At 46.9% G+C, this 19087-nt stretch overlaps 1 protein-coding gene across 1 annotated transcript in view; it reads right to left on the bottom strand.

Annotated features, from left to right (window-relative positions):
* Positions 1–19087, bottom strand: part of CNTNAP2 (contactin associated protein 2) — a 1951553-nt gene that overhangs the window by 147275 nt on the left and 1785191 nt on the right. Inside the window, exons 19-20 of the mRNA XM_041753355.1 lie at positions 15253–15489; positions 6717–6850 (exon numbers count right to left, since the gene is read on the bottom strand). Coding sequence (XP_041609289.1) covers positions 6717–6850; positions 15253–15489 — 371 coding nt within the window. The remainder of the gene's footprint in view (positions 1–6716; positions 6851–15252; positions 15490–19087) is intronic.

The raw sequence follows: 19087 nt of genomic DNA, 5'->3' as shown, positions 1-19087 counted from the left end.
CCTGAGTGCTGTTGAGACTTGCAGGAAATGGACCCTTCGGGACTCCTTCCTTATCTGCAACACTCAATTCGGAGGTGGCCACGGCAGATTATGGGCGAGGTAGAGCCTCCCAGGGGACAGAGCCATGGAGGGCCCTACAGATAACAGACAGAGACTTGGTTTAGTCAAGAACTATATACTCCCCTGAGGGAAGGGAGGATGGGTGGTGGGCGGGGGACCTCAGAGTGCCTGCCTAGCATCATTTCATCACTGGGGACCACAGGGCTTTGCTTTTCTTTTCTTTTTTTTTTTTTTTTTTTTTGGGGGGGCTTTGCTTTTCTAAAAATATGTAAGAGCGGGATCCCTGGGTGGCGCAGCGGTTTGGCACCTGCCTTTGGCCCAGGGTGCGATCCTGGAGACCCGGGATCGAGTCCCACATCGGGCTCCCGGTGCATGGAGCCTGCTTCTCCCTCTGCCTGTGTCTCTGCCTCTCTCTCTCTCTCTGTCTGTGGGACTATCATAAATAAATAAAAGTTAAAAAAAATATGTAAGAGAGTCATTCATTGGGTTAAACCACTGAGATTTTAGTTACTTTGTAGTAACAACTGGTGCTATCCTAATATTTGCTTCTTTCCCTCGGTGCCTAGCATTTAGCATACAGTGTGTGTTTCCCTTGGTTACACCTTTCTGACCATTTTTAGGATTCATATTCAATATATAGCTCCATTAGCAAGCTTCATTAGCAACTGTTTTTTTTTTATAATTTGGCTGTAATTCTGATTATTAGCGGGTAAGAAACTATCATCTTTATTCTACTTTAAAAGACAGAATTCAGTGATTTTTAAAACAATTTTTTGAAAATTCCTGATGAAAACAACTGAGGTCATGCTCTTTGTGATACAAAAATTAGAGAACCTAATCATTTGTTCTTTATGATGTGGGAGTTATTATTTTTTTAAAGTCCTTAATTTCGCTTGCAGGAGAAGGCTGTTAGTCTCTTCTTGGCGAAGACGGGATGGGCCTCCAGTTAGATGAAAGCCAAAATGAACATGACATCCTTACCATCTGTTCACTTGGTTTTGGGAGAATATAGACTCTGAGTATCTGTGCCAGAGAATACACCCTGAGCTCTCTCTTGTCGAACTTTCACCAAAGCCCCCGAAATATGTGATAGTCATACTAAGAACATGTAGTTTATTCATTTTTTAGAGTTAGTCTTACCCACGGATAAGGCCAGAGGATTAGAAAGCTGTGTCACATCAGCCCCTCACCCTTTTTGTGGGCCCATTACCCCTCCTCCTACTCCCTCTGGAATTGTTTGCACTGAAATCTGTTTTTTTAAAAAAGGTTTTATTTATTTGTTTGAGAGGCAGAGGGAGAGCATGAGCTGGGACGGGGGGCTGGTGCTGTGCGTGCAGAGGCAGAGGGAGAAGCAGACTCCCCGCTGAGCTGGGAGCCCAATGACCTAGGGCCCTACCCCAGGACCCTAGGATCATGGCCTTAGCTGAAGACAGATGCTTAATCAACTGAGCCACCTAGGTGCCACTGAAATCCATTTTTAAGTTACACCTAACTTTCCCTGGAGATGCTACGTTGGATGGCCTTGTGGAAACACATTTGTTGCAGAAATGCTGCTCAAAGCACTGTCTGCTGCCTTTCTCAGGACTCACTCTGTAACAAGGAGGACCAAGGGCCTTGACTATCACTGCATTTAAAAAAAATGTGAAGAAATAGAGTAAAATGCCCAAATGTGTGATGATTGGCTATGATATACATTATTTCTCTGTGTTTTTTGCACATTTTTAAACTATTTCATACTAAGAACAATTATTATCCTTATCATTGTAATACCACTCATTTTCTTACTGACCACAGGTATCCACTTCTTTTGTTTTAAAGATTTTAAAATTTATTTTAGAGAGAGAGCACCCGAGCACATGCAAGTTATGTTGGACTATGTGTGAGCTTCAGGTTTCACATCTGGATAGTTTTGGTGAGGACTGAATGGGGGGACATGCTTAACATGCTTAGCTCAGAGCTGAGGACACAGTGGGCGCCGACGAATGTGCGCTCTTACCGTGGACGGGACATTGCCTAAGTGGGCGGTGCTATGGGACAGCTTTCTATGACGGTAATTCCAACCCAGGGTAGGTAAGAAATACATATACCTCTGTGACTTACCTCAATTTTCTTTCTTTTTTTTTTTTAATTCAACTTTCTTTCCTTTTTTTTTTTTTTTTAACTTCGATTTTCTATGTCATCGTACAGACTGCCTGTGAACCACCTTGCATCCCTTACTCAGTGGGATGGGGGATGAAAGGAAGAGAAGGGCATAGAAATAAACTCTGGACAGCAGGAAGGAAGGAAAGTGGGAAGAAGGCCTTTGTCACACAAGACTTTGCAATTATTCCTCGTAATGTTCAGCTCTTGGATTTATCTAATTGGCATGAATTTTCATCGCATACAGTACGTTTTCAGGTGCTCTCTGCCTGCCTGGGGTTTGTTTTACATCTTGACTGGCGGTAAGCCTTCAGCTATTATCCTTGGTGCAACTGTGAGTTTTCATAAATGACGCCACTTGAGGGTTGTCACGGGTTCTGGCTCACTCCGGTGTCTGATGACTCCCAGAGTCGGCTCCTCATTATCTATGTGGAGATTGGGCACTTTGTGTTTTGGCAGCAAATGTTTCATCCAAGGTCAATTTCCCTCAAGGGCTCAGCACCATTTCAGACAGTATGTGCTCAGGGAATGCAAATTAATTTAATGTTAGCTTTAGCCAAACCCAGCTAGGAAAGTAAACCTGCTTTTAAAAACACCGTAAACACGGATAAACACCATTGGAATTACGTGCTGTCTTGTGCGTATAGAAATGTATAAAATCTCACCTTAATGCCAGAGGCATCACATCATAGCATTTTATGTTCATGTTTGAATTAGTCTTAGTTTCGTTCTTTGATTAGAAGTGCATTTTAATGTGAGATTATTTAAAATATCTCTGTTATTACATTTTGTTACGTAACTGGGGGGCTGTCGGGATGGGTTGAAGATACCTGTATGTTTCATGTTTTTGTTTGATGGTAAAAATGCAACACGCCCCCAAAAAACATAGCACACACTTCTAAGAGACCGAAAGGAGCGACAGAAAACTCTAGAGGCAACCAGACCACTTAGAATCCCTTCCCACAGAAAGGATCGTGACGGACTCTTCCCATATCTCTCCGATACATGCCTGAGGTTATAGAAGTTCTTAAGATGGATTTGTAGACTGCGTCCAGAAGGAAGGGGGTGTTTCTTCTAGAGCTCTAATGGTAACCTGGAAGGTGCCTGCATGTTCCACGAGGGCCTCCCCACTTGAAAGAGAGCAGGGCGGGAAGTCTCTCTGACCTACTTTTCCAGAAGGAGGAGCCACAGCTTTTCTTCTGTTGCCATCTTTGATCCTGCCATCATCCTGGCTTTGCTTTCCTTCTGAGCTGGGTTGGAGAGGCTGAGGAAGACCTGGAGCACCTGAGAGCATGAATCTTTCCTCGCTGAGTTCAAGTGGGTGGAGGCATCTGGCTTTCTCAACACTTCCAGAAATTTCAGCGCAATTGCATTGCTGCATATGACAGAAAGGGAGAGGGCAGGACCTTCCGCCACCCTCGGGACAGCTCCTCCAGCAGAATTCCATCTGTGTCTTTGGAGTGCTCCCCACTTGCAGGCTGTTCCTAGGCTCGAAGTGTTGCGCAGCCATTGTGTTCACACCTCTCGTGTCTCTTTCTTCTGGAACCGTGTTCCTACTCTTGTGGAGGACTCTCCCCAGCTCCCCACTCTCCGCATCTGACTGGGGCTGCCAGTCATTGTTCTCCTTTTTCCCAACAGGGCAGCACATAACCCAGGCCAGGCCAGTCACAGACCTTCTTGGAGGTTTTGAAATGAGAACCAAGAGACTTTCTTCTGCAAAAGCCTGAGCCTTTTCTCAGACTTTCTTCTCAGCCCCGTGCTCCAGTGCCTGTGATCCATGACTTGGAAAAGGGGGAGGCTGCGGGAAGAGGGGTCACTCCAGCCCTGGGCAAGGGGTGGACCAGCAGAGGTACTAGAGGGAGGGAGGCAGGGAGGAGGGAGGGGAGCACGGAGAGGAGAGGAGGCCACGGCAGGGGGCAACAGGCTCTGGTCTTTGTTGTGATCCTCCAGGTCCCCTGGGCTTTCCTCCCAAACTGTAGTTAGCCCTTTCTTAAATTCTGTGACCTATGCTAAGAATTCTCCCTGCAAAGGAATTTGGAATCGGTTTTCCGTCATTTGCAACCAAAAGAACTCTGAGCAATAGAGCTAGACTCTCCCCCAAGCCCTCCTCAGGCTCCTGGACTCTCTGAAGTTCTCTGGCCCCTCCACTATCCAGACTTCTAGGGCTTTCCATGCCTCAAAAGCCCCAAGTTCCTAAAATAGCCAATCCTGTCCCCATCTTCAGGGCAATTTCTAATTCTGTGGCAGGTGGTGGCTCTGGTTGAGCTGATATTTGTCCTTACATGGTTGCTGGTTAGGGGGCACCTGGGGGGCTCAGCAGGTGAAGCGTCTGCCTTCGGCTCAGGTCACGATCCCTGAGGTCCTGGGATCGGGCCCCTTGAGGGGCTCTCTGCTCAGTGCAGAGTCTGCTCTGCTCCCCCGCCCCCAACGTGGGTGCATGTGTTCTCTCTCTCCCTCTGTCTCTCTCTAAAATAAATACATAAAACCTTTTAAATAAAAGGCAGGTTGCTGGTTAGTTCTGAAGAGTCCCCAGTTTGCAGAATGTGCCAGAAGGACTGGCCTTCCTTACCTACCTGTACTCCGGACTTCATTTTGGGAAATATACCTGGAAATGGCTCTGTCCCCAACCCACACTCACCCGACCCTCCACTTTGCCTGCGGCTCCCCACCGTGAGGCCCTGTTCTGACACACCGAGCGTTTTTCCCGGAGACGGGGAGAGTGAGCCCTGCAAGGCTCCACAGCTCAGGTAGGTCTCCTGCAGTCTACCGCCCCGAAAGCTGACTGTTGAGCTTTTTAAAAAACTTTTAACATTATTCTGTGATGCTGCAATGGCAAGAGACGCCACTACGCAAGAGGTGACAGGTGGCATGGGCTAAGACAAGACAATGTTCCTAATTGCAAGCCAATGAACACAAGGTTGAAAAAATGCCATAAAACCATCCTCATCCTGTAACGATATAAACTGTACCAATCCGGGCCTTAGTGGCGTTCCTGAATAAACCTTGAGTTATGGTTCACGACGGGCTTGGTTTGCTCAGGAAATAACCTGCAGCTTCTGAGATGAGCCGGGCGCCGTGCTAGGCTCAGGGACTCTGCCCACCTCGGCGGGTCACCTTACTGACACGCTTTGATTGATGGCACAAGACACCGTAACTGCGCGTTGTCATTTTCTGAGGAAAGACCCGTCCTCAAAGTACCCTCTAGCATCTCCTGCTAAGGGCCAAGCGCAAACTCCATATCAAGTCATGAATCTGACATCCACCGGCGCTCAAAGCCCGACGGGACTTGTGCCTTTGCTTTGCGGCCCGAACTTCACATGGCAACCAGCCGAACCCGGATGAGGTCTGAGTGGCCGCTGGACCCCTGCCAAGTGACACTCCACTCTGCTGACAAAACAGTATCCCCCTGCTGTTCTTTTTCCTGACAGGTGTCTATTTTGCACTCCTTCTAGAGAACGCACGGAGAGTTCCCATCCTTGATCTCTTGGCTTGGTTCCCAGGGAGACTTCCTCACTCTGTTTTATTCATGGGGCCTCTCAGGCTGGCTCCTCCACTGTGAAAATCAGTGGTGGGGGGTAGGGACCATCAATGAACCGGCAATAAAATCTGACGGTCATCATAAAACCATGCCTTCGTGTGCCGAAAAGCCTACAACCAGAGTGAGGTTCTGGGGCAGGTCTGTGTTTTAAGGATTTTTTTTTTTTCAGGCAGAGCATCCATCCACAGAGACAAAACAAACAAACAAAACAAAACAAAAACAAAAACAAAAAACAGAAACAAAAACAAACCCAAACAAAACCCCAACCACAGTTTAATTCATATTGTGTTGGAGTAAGTGAAAGAAGTAGGTCAGATAAACCAAAATAGCCTTCGCTGGGAAGCATGATAAGCTCCAGACATCTGAGAGCACGGAGAAGAGAGGATGGTGTGACAGATAAAACCAGTCGATTTTTTTTTTTTATTTGAGTGCAATTTGCCAACATAGAGCATAACACCCAGTGCTCATCCCATCAAGGGCCCTCCTCAGTGCCCGTCACCCAGTCTATTGATAGACGTGTGGACTCGAAGCAGCAAGGCAAAAATATACATAGGGCACATTTAGTCTACCTTTTCCCTAAGAGATGTCTTTGCTGTTAACTCCATCATTGTCTTTCCTTCTGTATCTACACGCCCTTCTACTTGGTTGATCAAGAATTTGTAGGAGAAAGCGTAACCACCCAACCACCCCAATGATACCAAGCCAACCACCCCAACCATACCAACCCAACCACCCCAATGATACCAAGCCAACCACCCCAACCATACCAACCCAACCACCCCAATGATACCAAGCCAACCACCCCAACCATACCAACCCAACCACCCCAATGATACCAAGCCAACCACCCCAACCATACCAACCCAACCACCCCAATGATACCAAGCCAACCACCCCAACCATAACCAGTGGCCAAGTATAACCGAGGACAGGGATCATTAACCCGTCTCCCATAGAAGCGATGCACACAGGTATGTACCTTGAGAATGACGGTCCTCTCGTGCCGGGTGATGTTGACACTGTGGGGTTGTCCGTTGGCCATGTTCCTGTGGTCTGCGTCAATGTTGTACGGTTCTCTGGTACCGCCCAGGTTGTACCGAATCTGTAAGCTTCCTACGGAAGGGAAAGAAAAGAGACTCTGTAATTTGTTTGCTCTAGGTTTCATTTCATTGTATTTTATTTTATTTTTAGAAGATTTTATTTATTTACTTGAGAGAGAGAGAGGAGAGGGAGAGAGAGAGAGAGCTCAGTGAGGGTGAGGGATGGAGGGAGAGGGAGAAGCAGGGTCCCCACTGAGCAGGGAGCCCAACATGGGGCTCGATCCCAGGACCCCGGGATCATGACCTGAGCCGAACACAGGTGCTTGACCCACGGAGCCACCCAGGCGCCGCTAGGTTTCATTTCCATGTCACTTCTCTCACCCCCTGGTGCTCAGGCTGGCCTGTTTTGCTGCCTGCCCATACCGTGGCTCTTCTGAGTTCTGACTCGCTAGGTCGATGGCACAAGCCAAACCACAGGGTTAAGAGCCTCAGGCACGCAGGAGTTCATAGTCCCCCAACCGCGGGCCATCAGTGACCATCATCTCAAAGCTGAAGCAGCAAATGGTATAAATGATCCGAGCGGGGACCGAGCCTGGGAAGGATGATGCGGACACACACAGCATAGGACTATGGAGACACAGGCAGAGCGACAAAATACTACGTGAAATAAAAAATAAATGCAGGACGAAGGGATGGTCTCGCGCCACCAGCAAAGTGCGACATTCGGCGTATAAAAGAAACATGAGCATACAATATTAAAAATAAACATAATTTACAAAAGAGAAACACATGGGATTTGGGGTGGCTTCACTGAGGCCAAGAAAACAAAGCGATGAATTTTATTCTAGGTTAGAGATTGCATCAGTCCGGATGCACATCAAAGGAAAGATGGGCTCCCCGGGACCCCGGGTTCTCACTGGCCCTCAGGTCTGGCTCACTTTGCCTCGGACAAATCACCCTGTTTTTCTCTCCGTCTTGCTTGTCTCCCCCCAGCAACGACAGATAATATTCGAAAAGACTAATATAATATTCTAGAGCCTGCTGTTCATTAACCTGCACAGCAAGCATGACTTGTGTTTCTTATTTATGATTCTTCGAGACATCAATTTTTTAATCTCATTTTTTTTTAACCCAAATTGGATTCTTCATGTTCACAGCCTCCGACATCCCACAGCTTAAAGACCAAAGCCTGCCACCCAGCCAGGGTTTGACCGGCTGTAGATCGTCTCACCGGGGTCCCTGCTGCCTCTTTCCTTTGCCTCCCGGAGGAACGACGTGGAGAGCCTGATTGGCAAGTCATGAAAGAAAACACGATAATCAAAACTTAGAAATGATTTGAAACCATTTCTAGATTATCCAGATTTCTTAGAAATGAAGGAAAAAAAAAAAAGGAAAAGAAAAAGAAAAAGAGAAAGAAAGTCACCAGAAATCCCACCATCCAGAGATAACTACTGTGACTATTTGGCCGGTGTCTTTTCCCCGAAATCTGTCGTGCCCTTGCGCATCCACATACACATGACTGAATGCGAGGTTTCTGGAACGCTGCCCCCCGGCGCGCAGCCGCCCTGGCTCAACTATTCCCCCGCGTGCCTGGACCCGCCAGCAGCGTGCATTAGATTAATCAAGAACTAACCGTGTGGCCTGATTTTGCTCTCTGGACAAATTTGACGAACCGTCCCTGCTTTTGAGTTTGGCCCTGGTGTTTTATCCTAGATGGGTTTGCTCACAGCATTTCGGCCAAGCGCTGCTGCTTTTCCCCTCCTGGGTGAGTGTGAATTCACGGCCCGTCCTGCATCTCTGTAGGCACAGGTGTCCCCTGGTGGTTGGGGGGGGGCTTGTGGGGACCCCGGGGGAGCCCTCCCTCCTCCTGGGGGATGCAGCTCCAGGCAGAGCTGGCTCAACTTGGTGACTCTGTGCTGACCACGTGGCATCGGGGGCCTGACGGCCACCACCTGAGCTTCACCTGCGTCGTCTTCTGTCTGGATCACCTGATCCGAATCAGTTTCTCCTTAGCAATAGCCCTCTTGGCCTCTTGGCTTCCTTCCTTCCTTCCTTCCTTCCTTCCTTCCTTCCTTCCTTCCTCCCTCCCTCCCTCCCTCCCTCCCTCCTTCCTTCCTTCCTTCCTTCCTTCCTTCCTTCCTTCCTTTCTTCCCTTTCTTTCTTTCGATTTTATGTATTTATTCATGAGAGACACACAGAGAGAGGCAGAGATCCAGGCCGAGGGAGAAGCAGACCCCATGCAGGGAGCCCGATGTGGGACTCGATCCCAGGCCCCCGGGGTCACGCCCTGGGCCCAAGGCAGATGCTCAGCGGCTGAGCCGCCAGGGATCCCTTGGCCTCATTGCACTGTTAGCTGAGCCCCTTCTTTCTCTGCTCTCCCTCACCACCAATCCCATCCCAGGGGAGGTCTCACTGGCACTTCAGACCCCACGCAAAACTCTTGCTCTTCCCCCCAGACAGTTTTCCGTCTCAATTTTCCACATTTCAGTTAATGCCTAACTTCAGCCTCCAGCCTGTTCCTGCCGAAAGCCCTGCCTCCCCTGTCCCTCCTGTATTACACACGCGATCTGCTGGCAAATCTCCGCGGTTCTTCCTTTAAAACACACCCTGACACTTCTTTTCCTCATCACCTCCATTTCTGACCCCTGGACCAAGCCACCGGCGTCATTTGCCTGGATTGCTGGACTCACCTCCATACTAACAAGCTTCCTTGCTTCTGCCATTGCCCCAGCTCCCCTGCCCCAACCCAGCCTCTGCCCCCACTCCCCAGTCCCTTCTCAGAGGGCAGACGTAGTGCTCCTCTGCTCGGAACCCTCCACGGCTTCCTATCACAACCAGAGTAAAAATCCAAGTCTTCCCAATGGCTCACCAGGCCCTATATGATCTTCCCCTAGTATCTCTGACATAATCTCTTTTTCTCCTCCTCGCTCACTCCTCACCAGTCCACAGTAGCCTCCTTGCTGGTTCTTTAGAAGCCAGCATGTTGCTGCCTCAGGACCTTTGCAGTTGCTGGCTCTTCTGTCTACGATGCTCGTTCCTCAGTTCTCTGCATGGCTGACCCCAAACCTGCTCAAGTGTCTTCCTAGTGATTATTTCTGTGATTTCCTAGTTAAAAGAATTGACCCACTCCTTTGCTTTGGCCAGGTCCTCTCTTTTCTGCCCTTTCCCCCCATGAGAGTAATAGTTTTTGTTTACATTCTCTGTACTTTATTCCTTTTTTAAAAAAAGATTTATTTATTTATTCATGATAGACGTGTAGAGAGAGAGAGAGAGAGAGAGGCAGAGACACAGGAGGAGGGAGAAGCAGGCTCCATGCGGGAGCCCCACGCGGGACTCGATCCCGGGACTTCAGGATCGCACCTTGGGCCAAAGGCAGGCGCCAAACCACTGAGCCACCCAGGAATCCCATGTACTTTATTCCTAATTCCTAGAATAATGCCTGATACCTGGTAGGTGCTGAATAAATGTCTGTTGAATGAATGAAATGGTCTCCCTGCTTCTGTGCCTTTTTTTCTTGCAGAGAGATTTCTTGAAAATGCATGATTGACGATTTCACTGGTTCACTAAAAACTCTTCAAAGCCTTCCAGTCGTTCACAGAATGAAGACACACGTTCCTAATATAGCAGAAGATGCCTTGTCTGATCTGAGCTCTGCCCGATGCGTTGTTTTCCAATGACGCCATTTACTCTCTCGCTTTTTACATTCAAGCTGCCTTGGCCTTCTGTTATGCCCCAGAAAATATGATTCTCCTTTCTACCCCAGGACCTTTGAATATGCTGCTCCTGTTTTCTGAGGTGCTTCTCGTCCCACCCCTCAGCGCTTTACCCTATCTTTTCCCCCTTTACCCTAATAGCATTAAAAACAGCCTATTATTTGGACCTGAACAGGGGGTGAGAGGAGACAGTTGCTCAGCTACGTGCAGGAGAACAAACTGACTGTCTTGAGTTGTTACGCTCTACTTCTTGTGCTTCGACCGCGTAAAATCACAGCCAGCTGTATTCATTCATCGTTTATTTACTCATTTCTGCAGAACATGAAAAGCACTGTTGAATCCGAGTTTTCAAGGCCTGAAAGTGGGCTGTCTGCCTGGCTATCAGGAGGGCAGAGGCCACCTCTAGGACACACACCCACCTCCAACCCCGTTGTGTCTGGTCCTTGGGGTACAAAGAGAAGAAAGGCCAAGCCCTGCCTTTGAGGGCTAGCGGTTTGAGGAACTAGTAATTAGGCAAAAACCCAGATTATTTTCCTCCCTACTGTCTTTGTCATTGGTCCCCTTACGTTCCCCAGCTCATTAAAATCAGTCTTAAGCTGCTTCCATGATTTTTTTTTCTCTTTTCTGGCTTTCTTTCTTTGTAAATATGATTTAAAATTTCTGTAACTGCCTCACTTAATGGCGACGGAAATGATTTGCTTTGAGAAAACAGACGAGTTGGAACGTGAAATTTATAGGTAGGGGATATCCATAAACAGTAATGGCAATCTTCTTGAATAATAACATTTAAATGATATATGTATTCCTTTCAAATAATAGTACAAGAGAAGCACTAAATGATGGTAGGGAGAATATTAATATTTTCCATTAATATAAAATATTATTAAAATGGAAAAATACTTCACTTCTGCATCTCCGGTGCATCTCCCAAGTGAATTAAAGCAGTTATAAGGGACTGCTCGTTTATTGGCTGCAGCAAATAACATGCTTAGCAGATTGATTCTCTCCTGGCCATCATCATTACCATCAGCAAACACTTAGGGGGCACCTCGTGTAGGCAGGAGATGTAGTGCTGGGGGCTTCTCATCTCACTGGGAAGACAGGGCGTATTTATAACAAAGACAGATAACAAGACGGCACACCGAGTGCCAGACACATGACATTGAAAATAAGTATAACGAGAGTCTCAAGTAAGGGGAAGTCACTGCAAGGAGGTGAGACTTGACTTGGCTCTAGAGTGAAAGGCAGGTGTTAGAGCCCAGAGGAAGATGGAGCTCCTCCAGGTAAGGGGGCCCGGTGGGCAAGGGTGCAGGTGTCACACATGCTTGGGGGGCCGTGAGGAAGAGCTGCGATGTGTGGCACTGGATGTAGGTCAAATGGCCAGATGCAGATTAAATCTGTGGGCTGTGGACGGTAGTAACTGCCAACACCTACCTGGACTGCAGACTGCATAGGGATAGGGTAATGCTTCACACTTACTGCCTCATTCCATTTTCATGACACCCCACGAGGGAGGCCCTGTTTTACAGAACAGGGCACAGGGCTTGGGGCTGACCGCCCACGATCGCCATCCCACAACCCGCACAAAAGGCAGAAGCAGATTCAAACACAGACATTCTGGTTCTACACTGGGAGCTCTCAGCCCAGAGCCCTGTCGTCTTGACTGGCAGGTTGTGGGATTTGGGCTTTCTCCTGCCCTTCGTGGGGCGGGGCAGCGGGCCCTACTGATCCATGATGAGGGACACTGTGTATGATGAAGGCTGTGGTGGGTCACAGCGAGCAGGGAGTGGGGTGGGTCAGAGCCCCCCGGATGTGCTGGGGTGCACTGCTATCCCCTGAAGGAAAAATGGGTGCCCGGAGCTGGGCTCCCCTCAGCAGGCCGGGCTGCTGGAGCCCCCAGGTTGGTGGCCTCCCAAACACAACCTCGTCCATTTACTCAAATACCATTCCAGATGCAATGATCTTCTCTGCCTGCCAGGGCCTGCATGAGGTTGGGAGGCAGTGAAGTAGAAGACGTTGGCACAGACTAGCAGCGGGGAAGGAAAGAGATACCCCCGAGGGACATGGTGTGAAGGATCTGCAGGACTTGTTTGCCTGGGTGGCTCGCAAAAGGAGGGGGATGGAGCATTTAAGCATTAAAAATGACACCGCGTGGTGCTTGGGAATTCAGGTATCTCGGGGTTGGGGGGGACCAGCACAGTACGAAGCAGAGAGTCTGGAGAAGGGGCTAGTTTTGGGGACTCAGGGATGGTAACATGCTTTCAACATGTCAAGTTTGAGGGATGTCAGGGCATTTAGTTAAGACTCTCAGGTTTTTAAATTTTTTTCCTGATATTTTGGCACAGTCCTTATTGATTTTTTCCTTCAGAATTTTCTAACTTTAAATAGCAGTGAAACAAAAATACCGTCTTCGAAGTGTGAAAAAAAAAACACAAATTTTTAAACAGCAATTCGAAGATGGCCTTGCAAGATTAGGAAGAAACCCACTGGTCATGCTTTCCCAATGCACGGAGAGTGCACTAGAGCTCTCGGCCCCACGGAGAGGGTGGCGGAGGTCTCGGGGCCTGGAATCAGACACCTGAGCGTAGAAATGCTGGTGTGGCCATCGCCAGCTGAGAGTGCAAGCCACTTAGCCTCTCCATACTTGAGTTGTATCATCTCTTGACAGGGGATAAAGAATGATACCGACCTCGTAGTTGTGTGGCTCATAGGAATTAATGCATGTGCAACACAGCACACCTTCGGGCATCAATAAATGGCAGCACCGATATGGAACTGATTGCTCTAAACCCTTGCACACGGTCAACGTCCGCAAACACCAGCATGAGCGCACACAGGGACGGCCGTGGGTTATGGGAATGTGAGTTATTGATATAGGATTGGGGACTGAATTTTAGTGTGGCAGGGACTTGACAAGCCCTATTATGTAAGAGTCGCCTCTGAAGCCCCAAGAGTCTGGGGCTTGTGGGTGGGTGGAGAACATCAGTGGGTTAAAAATCAATTGACCTGATCCAGGAGAAATACACTCAACTCGTGAACTTCTGGAAAGCAGGGGTTATGTCCTTTTATCTTCTGCTTCCTCATTGATTTTAGTCATTACCCTTTCTGATGACAACAGAGTTGCTTGCTCATTGTGAGAATTTGACATTTATAAAAGTATTGCTCAGGAAAAGCAGATGGACAGACAAGAGGCACTTTGTGTTCATATTATTGTTTTTTGTTTCCTATCCATATTTTTCACAAATCCAAGATGATATTGTATAGTCAAGCTTCTATCTTTCCTTTCTTTCTCTTTCCTTCTTTTCTTTTCTTTTCTTTTCTTTTCTTTCTTTCTTTCTTTCTTTCTTTCTTTCTTTCTTTCTTTCTTTCTTTCTTTCTTTCTTTCTTCTTTCTTTTTTTTCCCTCTCTTTCCTTTTTTGGCTTAACATTGTATTACATCACTTTTTCTCCATACTATTTTCCCCATTGCTCTCCATAAATATTATTCTTAATGGATACATAATATTCCTTAAAATGGAATATTACCCTCTTTTACTAACCATTTTACTACAGTTGAACATCTAGGTCCTTCCTAATGCTGATTTTTATAAATAACACTGAGAGGAACACTGTCATGCCGCATCTTCGCCTGATTTTTGGCTTATTTCTTTAGCAATAATTACCGAAAGGGAAAATCTTAGGAAATAGCCATGCCTCCCCCACCCCAGCCCTCAATCTTTTTAACCAACAGTGAATTGACCACAGTAGTTTAAGAATTTACTACGTTTTAAAACACAGGCTGACCTGGGTTCATAATAATAATCTCTGCTCCCATGGAAGATAATCTTGATCCTTAAGAAGCGACCCCGCCGGAATAATCAGTGCAGAGCAAGAAGGTGTGGGCAAGGAGAGAGGCTGTCTCCACACTCTCAGCCCGTGTAATCTCTCCGGGAACTGAGTGACAGATTTGCTCCCTGATAACCCTACGGTATTCTTATTTGTGAAAAAGCGACCTTAGAATTTTCAAGTGTCTCAGAACTCGAGTCTTCTGAGAGGAATGGCCCCTTCAGTGTCTGAGATGTTCATGTGTCTCAGGACCGCTTGGACTCCTCCCAGAGGTCATGAGCACACTTGAATATTCTCACAAGAGGCCCATTTCAATCTTGCTCGGGCTCCATGCCTATTTGGAGATCAAGATGGTCCCAGACATTACAAGTGTACATATGCTCCTGCTTTCAGCAAGCCTTATGCCAGGGATATATTTTATGGATCTAAAATTCTGAGAGGGAAAAAAAAAAATAAAATTCTGAGAGGGTTTAGGAATGAAAACATCTCTGGTTTTCAATTTCTATTGAAAGTTACATATGTTTTGTAGGAACCTACTGATACGTTATCATAAATCAGGAGAACTCATTGATTTATATTACATTAATTTTACTACTTCAGAGCTCATCTCTATTTAGTACAGCAGCACATGTATTTATTTGACAGGAGCAAAAAATCATCATTATACATATGGAACAATCTCATATTCATGTAATACGCTCCCCATAAAGCACTTGACGTGCCTTAGCAACATTACTACTATGACACATTGCTAGAAGGCACTCAACTGACAAGTTGCTTTCTTGGCTCTCATGTAGGGAAATGAGGTTCAAAGACATTGGATGACTTGCTCAACATCCTGTGGAGAATAAAGGACAAGACAAGAGCAATCCAGACTTTCTAGAACATTCTGTTCACCCAACATTAAGCAGCGGAGCCTAGGCATCCTTGTCCTTACCAGCGGGTTTGATGAGAACTGCCAAGAAGTCTGTGGTGAAAGAACTGACGTAGAGGAGAATGCAGGGCGCCTTGGTGGTGCTGAAGCTGAAGCGGATGCTCTCATGGGCCAGGTCGGGAGGGGCGTTCTGCTGCTCAGGGGAGCTCTCTGCTCTGCTGCCCGGTTCCTTGGCACCGACGACCGGTGCCTGGAAGTTATACCGTAGCCACATCCCCTCTTCAAAAAACGCACCAACATCTGTTGAAAAGAAAAGGGCAGAGAAAATTGAAAAATGAGGGCAAATCAGACGCTGATCCGGCCAACAATCTAAACTCAGGTAGACCGTTAGTTTCGCCATAGCTTCAGGTCATGGAAGGCAGGTCCTGACTCCAGGAGGGGGGATCAGATTGGGCTACTCTCTATAGAGATGGCCCTTATTTCCTCAACATGGATTATCTATCAAAAAAGAAAAAAAGTCACTTAATCCAGTATGGAGAGCTGTAAATTAAAAAATAGATTAATAAAAGTTAAAAGCTTACATCATTCCAGAAGGTAGTTAGGCCAAATACCCAAGTTAGGTTGAAGAGGCGCCCTGAAAATAGAGGCAGTACTGTCACACACACACCAATTTAAGGAGCTCATGGGCTTCCTCTGTGAGACTAGAGTTGTTCGGATGCTCACACAGGTTCCCACAGGAAAGCCCTTGACAGAACCCTGAGGAAGTCCTGGGACGCTTTGGGCACAGTGCCTAAAATCATAAGATGTGAAATTAGAGAGAACTGGGTTCAAATATGACCACTCATTAATTAGCTGCGTGGCTTTATGGGAATTTACTTAACCTGCTGCTTTTGCCCTCAGTATTTTATATGTGAAAAGGAGACAATAAAGGATCATGTGAAATGATCAGCAGAAGTAAATTGTACCTATTATTATTATTATTATTATTATTATGAAATTAGAAGAAGAGTCACTGACCCTTCATGGTCTCTGTTGATGGCCTAATCATTGCTAATTGGTTCCTAATCACTTCCTGGCATACCAGCTCCTCTGTTGATTGTCCCATTGCTTGGTCCCCAGTGTTCCAAAATCACCTCCGAGCTCACCACGAAAGGCTGAGTTTCCCTATCAAGCTTTGTTCTGTCTTCCTTGTAACTGTCTTGCCCTCTGCAGGTGTCCTTCTGGAAGCGTTTCTCAAACCTCATTTTTGTGCAATGCTTTATGCTTACAACATTTGACATCCACCAGATTAGCCCTATTCAGAAGGTATTTTGTGAAACACAGCTTTACACTGTCATTAATGGAAGAGGACAAATTCCAAAAGGATTTTTTTTTCACCTAGAAATTTGGAAGTCTGTCCTTGTTACATATATCCAGAACAGTCGGCAGAGAGTAGTGAATCAGGGTCTGGAGTCAGACACCTGTTGGTGTGAATCTGGGCTGTGCTGACCTGCTCACCGATCTGTTAACCTGTTAAACAACCTGCAATGTGTGACACTGTCTTACATAATTAACAACTGGTTTGCTCAAAATGCCATAAGCACCTGAGATGGGAAATACAGAATTAGACAGTACTTAACCCACGCTAGTCACTGAACGACTCACTGGGATGTCAGAGGCCGCCACCCTGGGCATGAGAGGAGAGAGACACGTCAACAATTTGAAATCCTTCTGATGACTGTTACGGCAGTTTCCTCGGCAGGTAATGTAATAAGAATCCCCATCTCACACCTGGAGGATCTTGAGTTGGTTTTCCCATGCTTTTAGCAAACATCTATTGAGTAGCGTAGGGGTGCCAGGCACTCTGCTGGGTGCTGAGGTGACCATCCCTGCTCCCAAGAAGCTCTCCATCTAGAGGATTTAGACTACCAGGCATCTAAATGCAGGACCAGGGAATATGAGGAGCATCAGCCCTGTCTTCAGGGACCAAGGAGGACATCTGGGGTAAAAGACATGGAACAGGGGACCAAAAGAGCCAGAGGCAGTAGCTGTGGAAAAGTGAAGAGAGACCAACTCTCTGTCTAGTTGACGGAGAAGCATCAGCACTTGGTGTGGAGACAGTGCGATCAGAGGCATCGTGCCTCAGGGGAAGGTCATATACTCTTTTTACAATGTCAGTTGTCTATGCAAGACTCGTTAGTTCCCCCACTACATTTTAGGTTGGGCAATGGGGAGACAATGAAGGAAAAGGAGGTGATCTCTGCCTTCGACAGTTCAGAGCCTAGTGGGACAGATGGATGTTCATAGGCCAGCTGCTGTGATGGATTGTAGGGGCCGGTGGGGGACAGTCAAAGAGAGCAGGCCAGGCAGGTCACCTGCAGCAGACATCCCAAGGGGTTCACTTTGCCACAGAGAAGTTCTCCCTGAGTATGAAGGGTCATTATGTGGGGCCACGCAGGAGAGGAGAGGTGGGAAATGGTGCCTGGAGGGAGCAGGGGGTGAGAGGAGGGCTCAAGATCAAGGCCAGAGAGTTGGAACAAACCAGGGGCAGACAGAAAGGAAGAGAGAAACGTATGTGGCACTTGACACTGAAGATCAAGGCATGAAGAATCTGGGCCTATGGAGAGGTTCTGGGCAGCAGAGGCTGAGGAAGCCCCGGCACCCCGGTCACAGATGCCATCCATCGCCAGCAAGAACCTGGGCTTCCCTGAGCCGGACTGTCTCCGGTCACCGCACTTCCAGAGAGTGGGCTGAACGTAGTCCCTGATGACGTTTCTCTGTTCAAACGCTGGTCCCCAAGCCTTAGCTCCAGAATCCAGGCCAGGGGGTCCTGACAATCACCATGCACAGCAGATTCCCCAGGCTATGCTCGTGCACACAGGAGTTTGGGACCCTGGGAGCCAAAGCTGAGGCAGGACAGCACACCTGGCGAAGCAGATAGCTAGCAGTCCTGTCAAGGGGAGATACGCTGCGTCTTGCAGCTCAAGCGGTGACTATCCTTCCAAGGCAGATTATGAGGAGGAACTCAGAAAGCTAAGGATTTTATTTCAACAAACCAAAAAATATGCCACAGAGAACACTTTTGGTATATTTGAGAGTCATCGTTAAAAAGCTTTATGGATTCGTGTCAGTTTTGGAGGAAGGAAAATACCAGGCTCAAAAGTGTTATTCTGAAACCACATCATAAACCAACTGTTAAACCAGGGCCTGGGAGTGATGTGAACCATTTCAGCTTCGAAGTGGCAGATTTACAGCTGTCATTTCACTGTTTCAGATGGTTTTCAGGAAATGCTAAATCAAGATATGTAATATCATTAAGGAAAGGAATACTCCCATCCCTTCTGAAGGAACGACTAAAATAACACTAATTTAACAAGCCCCAAATAACACCTTTTCCCTCATTGGATAATAAAAAATTATTGATTTAGAATGTTTAATTTATGGTTTTAGGCTGAGGTAGCTTAAATTTTAGGACATTCAGTTTTTGGATAGGAAAAAAATGATAAATGTGGAGTCTTGTTATTCTAAGATGTGTTACAAAAGAGATTTGTTGAGTTATATCATGTTTCTCAAAATCCCGAGCCACAGAACACCACCTGCAGATGCAGGATCGTAAGGATGCCAGAAATCTGGGAGCAGACGAGCAACCTTGTTCTAATCATTTCTTGGTTCTCAAAATGGACCCCTTATTGACAAAAGGAAGTCTGTTTGGAATAAAATCCACAAACTGTCCATCCCAGAATAATATCATAAAAATACTCATCTTAAAAAAAAAAAAAATACTCATCTTAAAAAAAAAAAAAATACTCATCTAGCCAAATCCGAGACGCTTACCGTGGAAAGGCAAACAGCTAGTACCCACCCCCATTATTAAATTGCCCCTCATCTCTTCCTCCTCACATACAATCATTCCATTTCT

The sequence above is a fragment of the Vulpes lagopus genome, chromosome 4 (genome assembly GCF_018345385.1).
Source record: "Vulpes lagopus strain Blue_001 chromosome 4, ASM1834538v1, whole genome shotgun sequence".
In the NCBI taxonomy this organism is placed as follows: domain Eukaryota; kingdom Metazoa; phylum Chordata; class Mammalia; order Carnivora; family Canidae; genus Vulpes; species Vulpes lagopus.
Note: the sequence above shows the minus strand (reverse complement) of the source record. Positions and strands in the feature narration are given on the sequence as shown.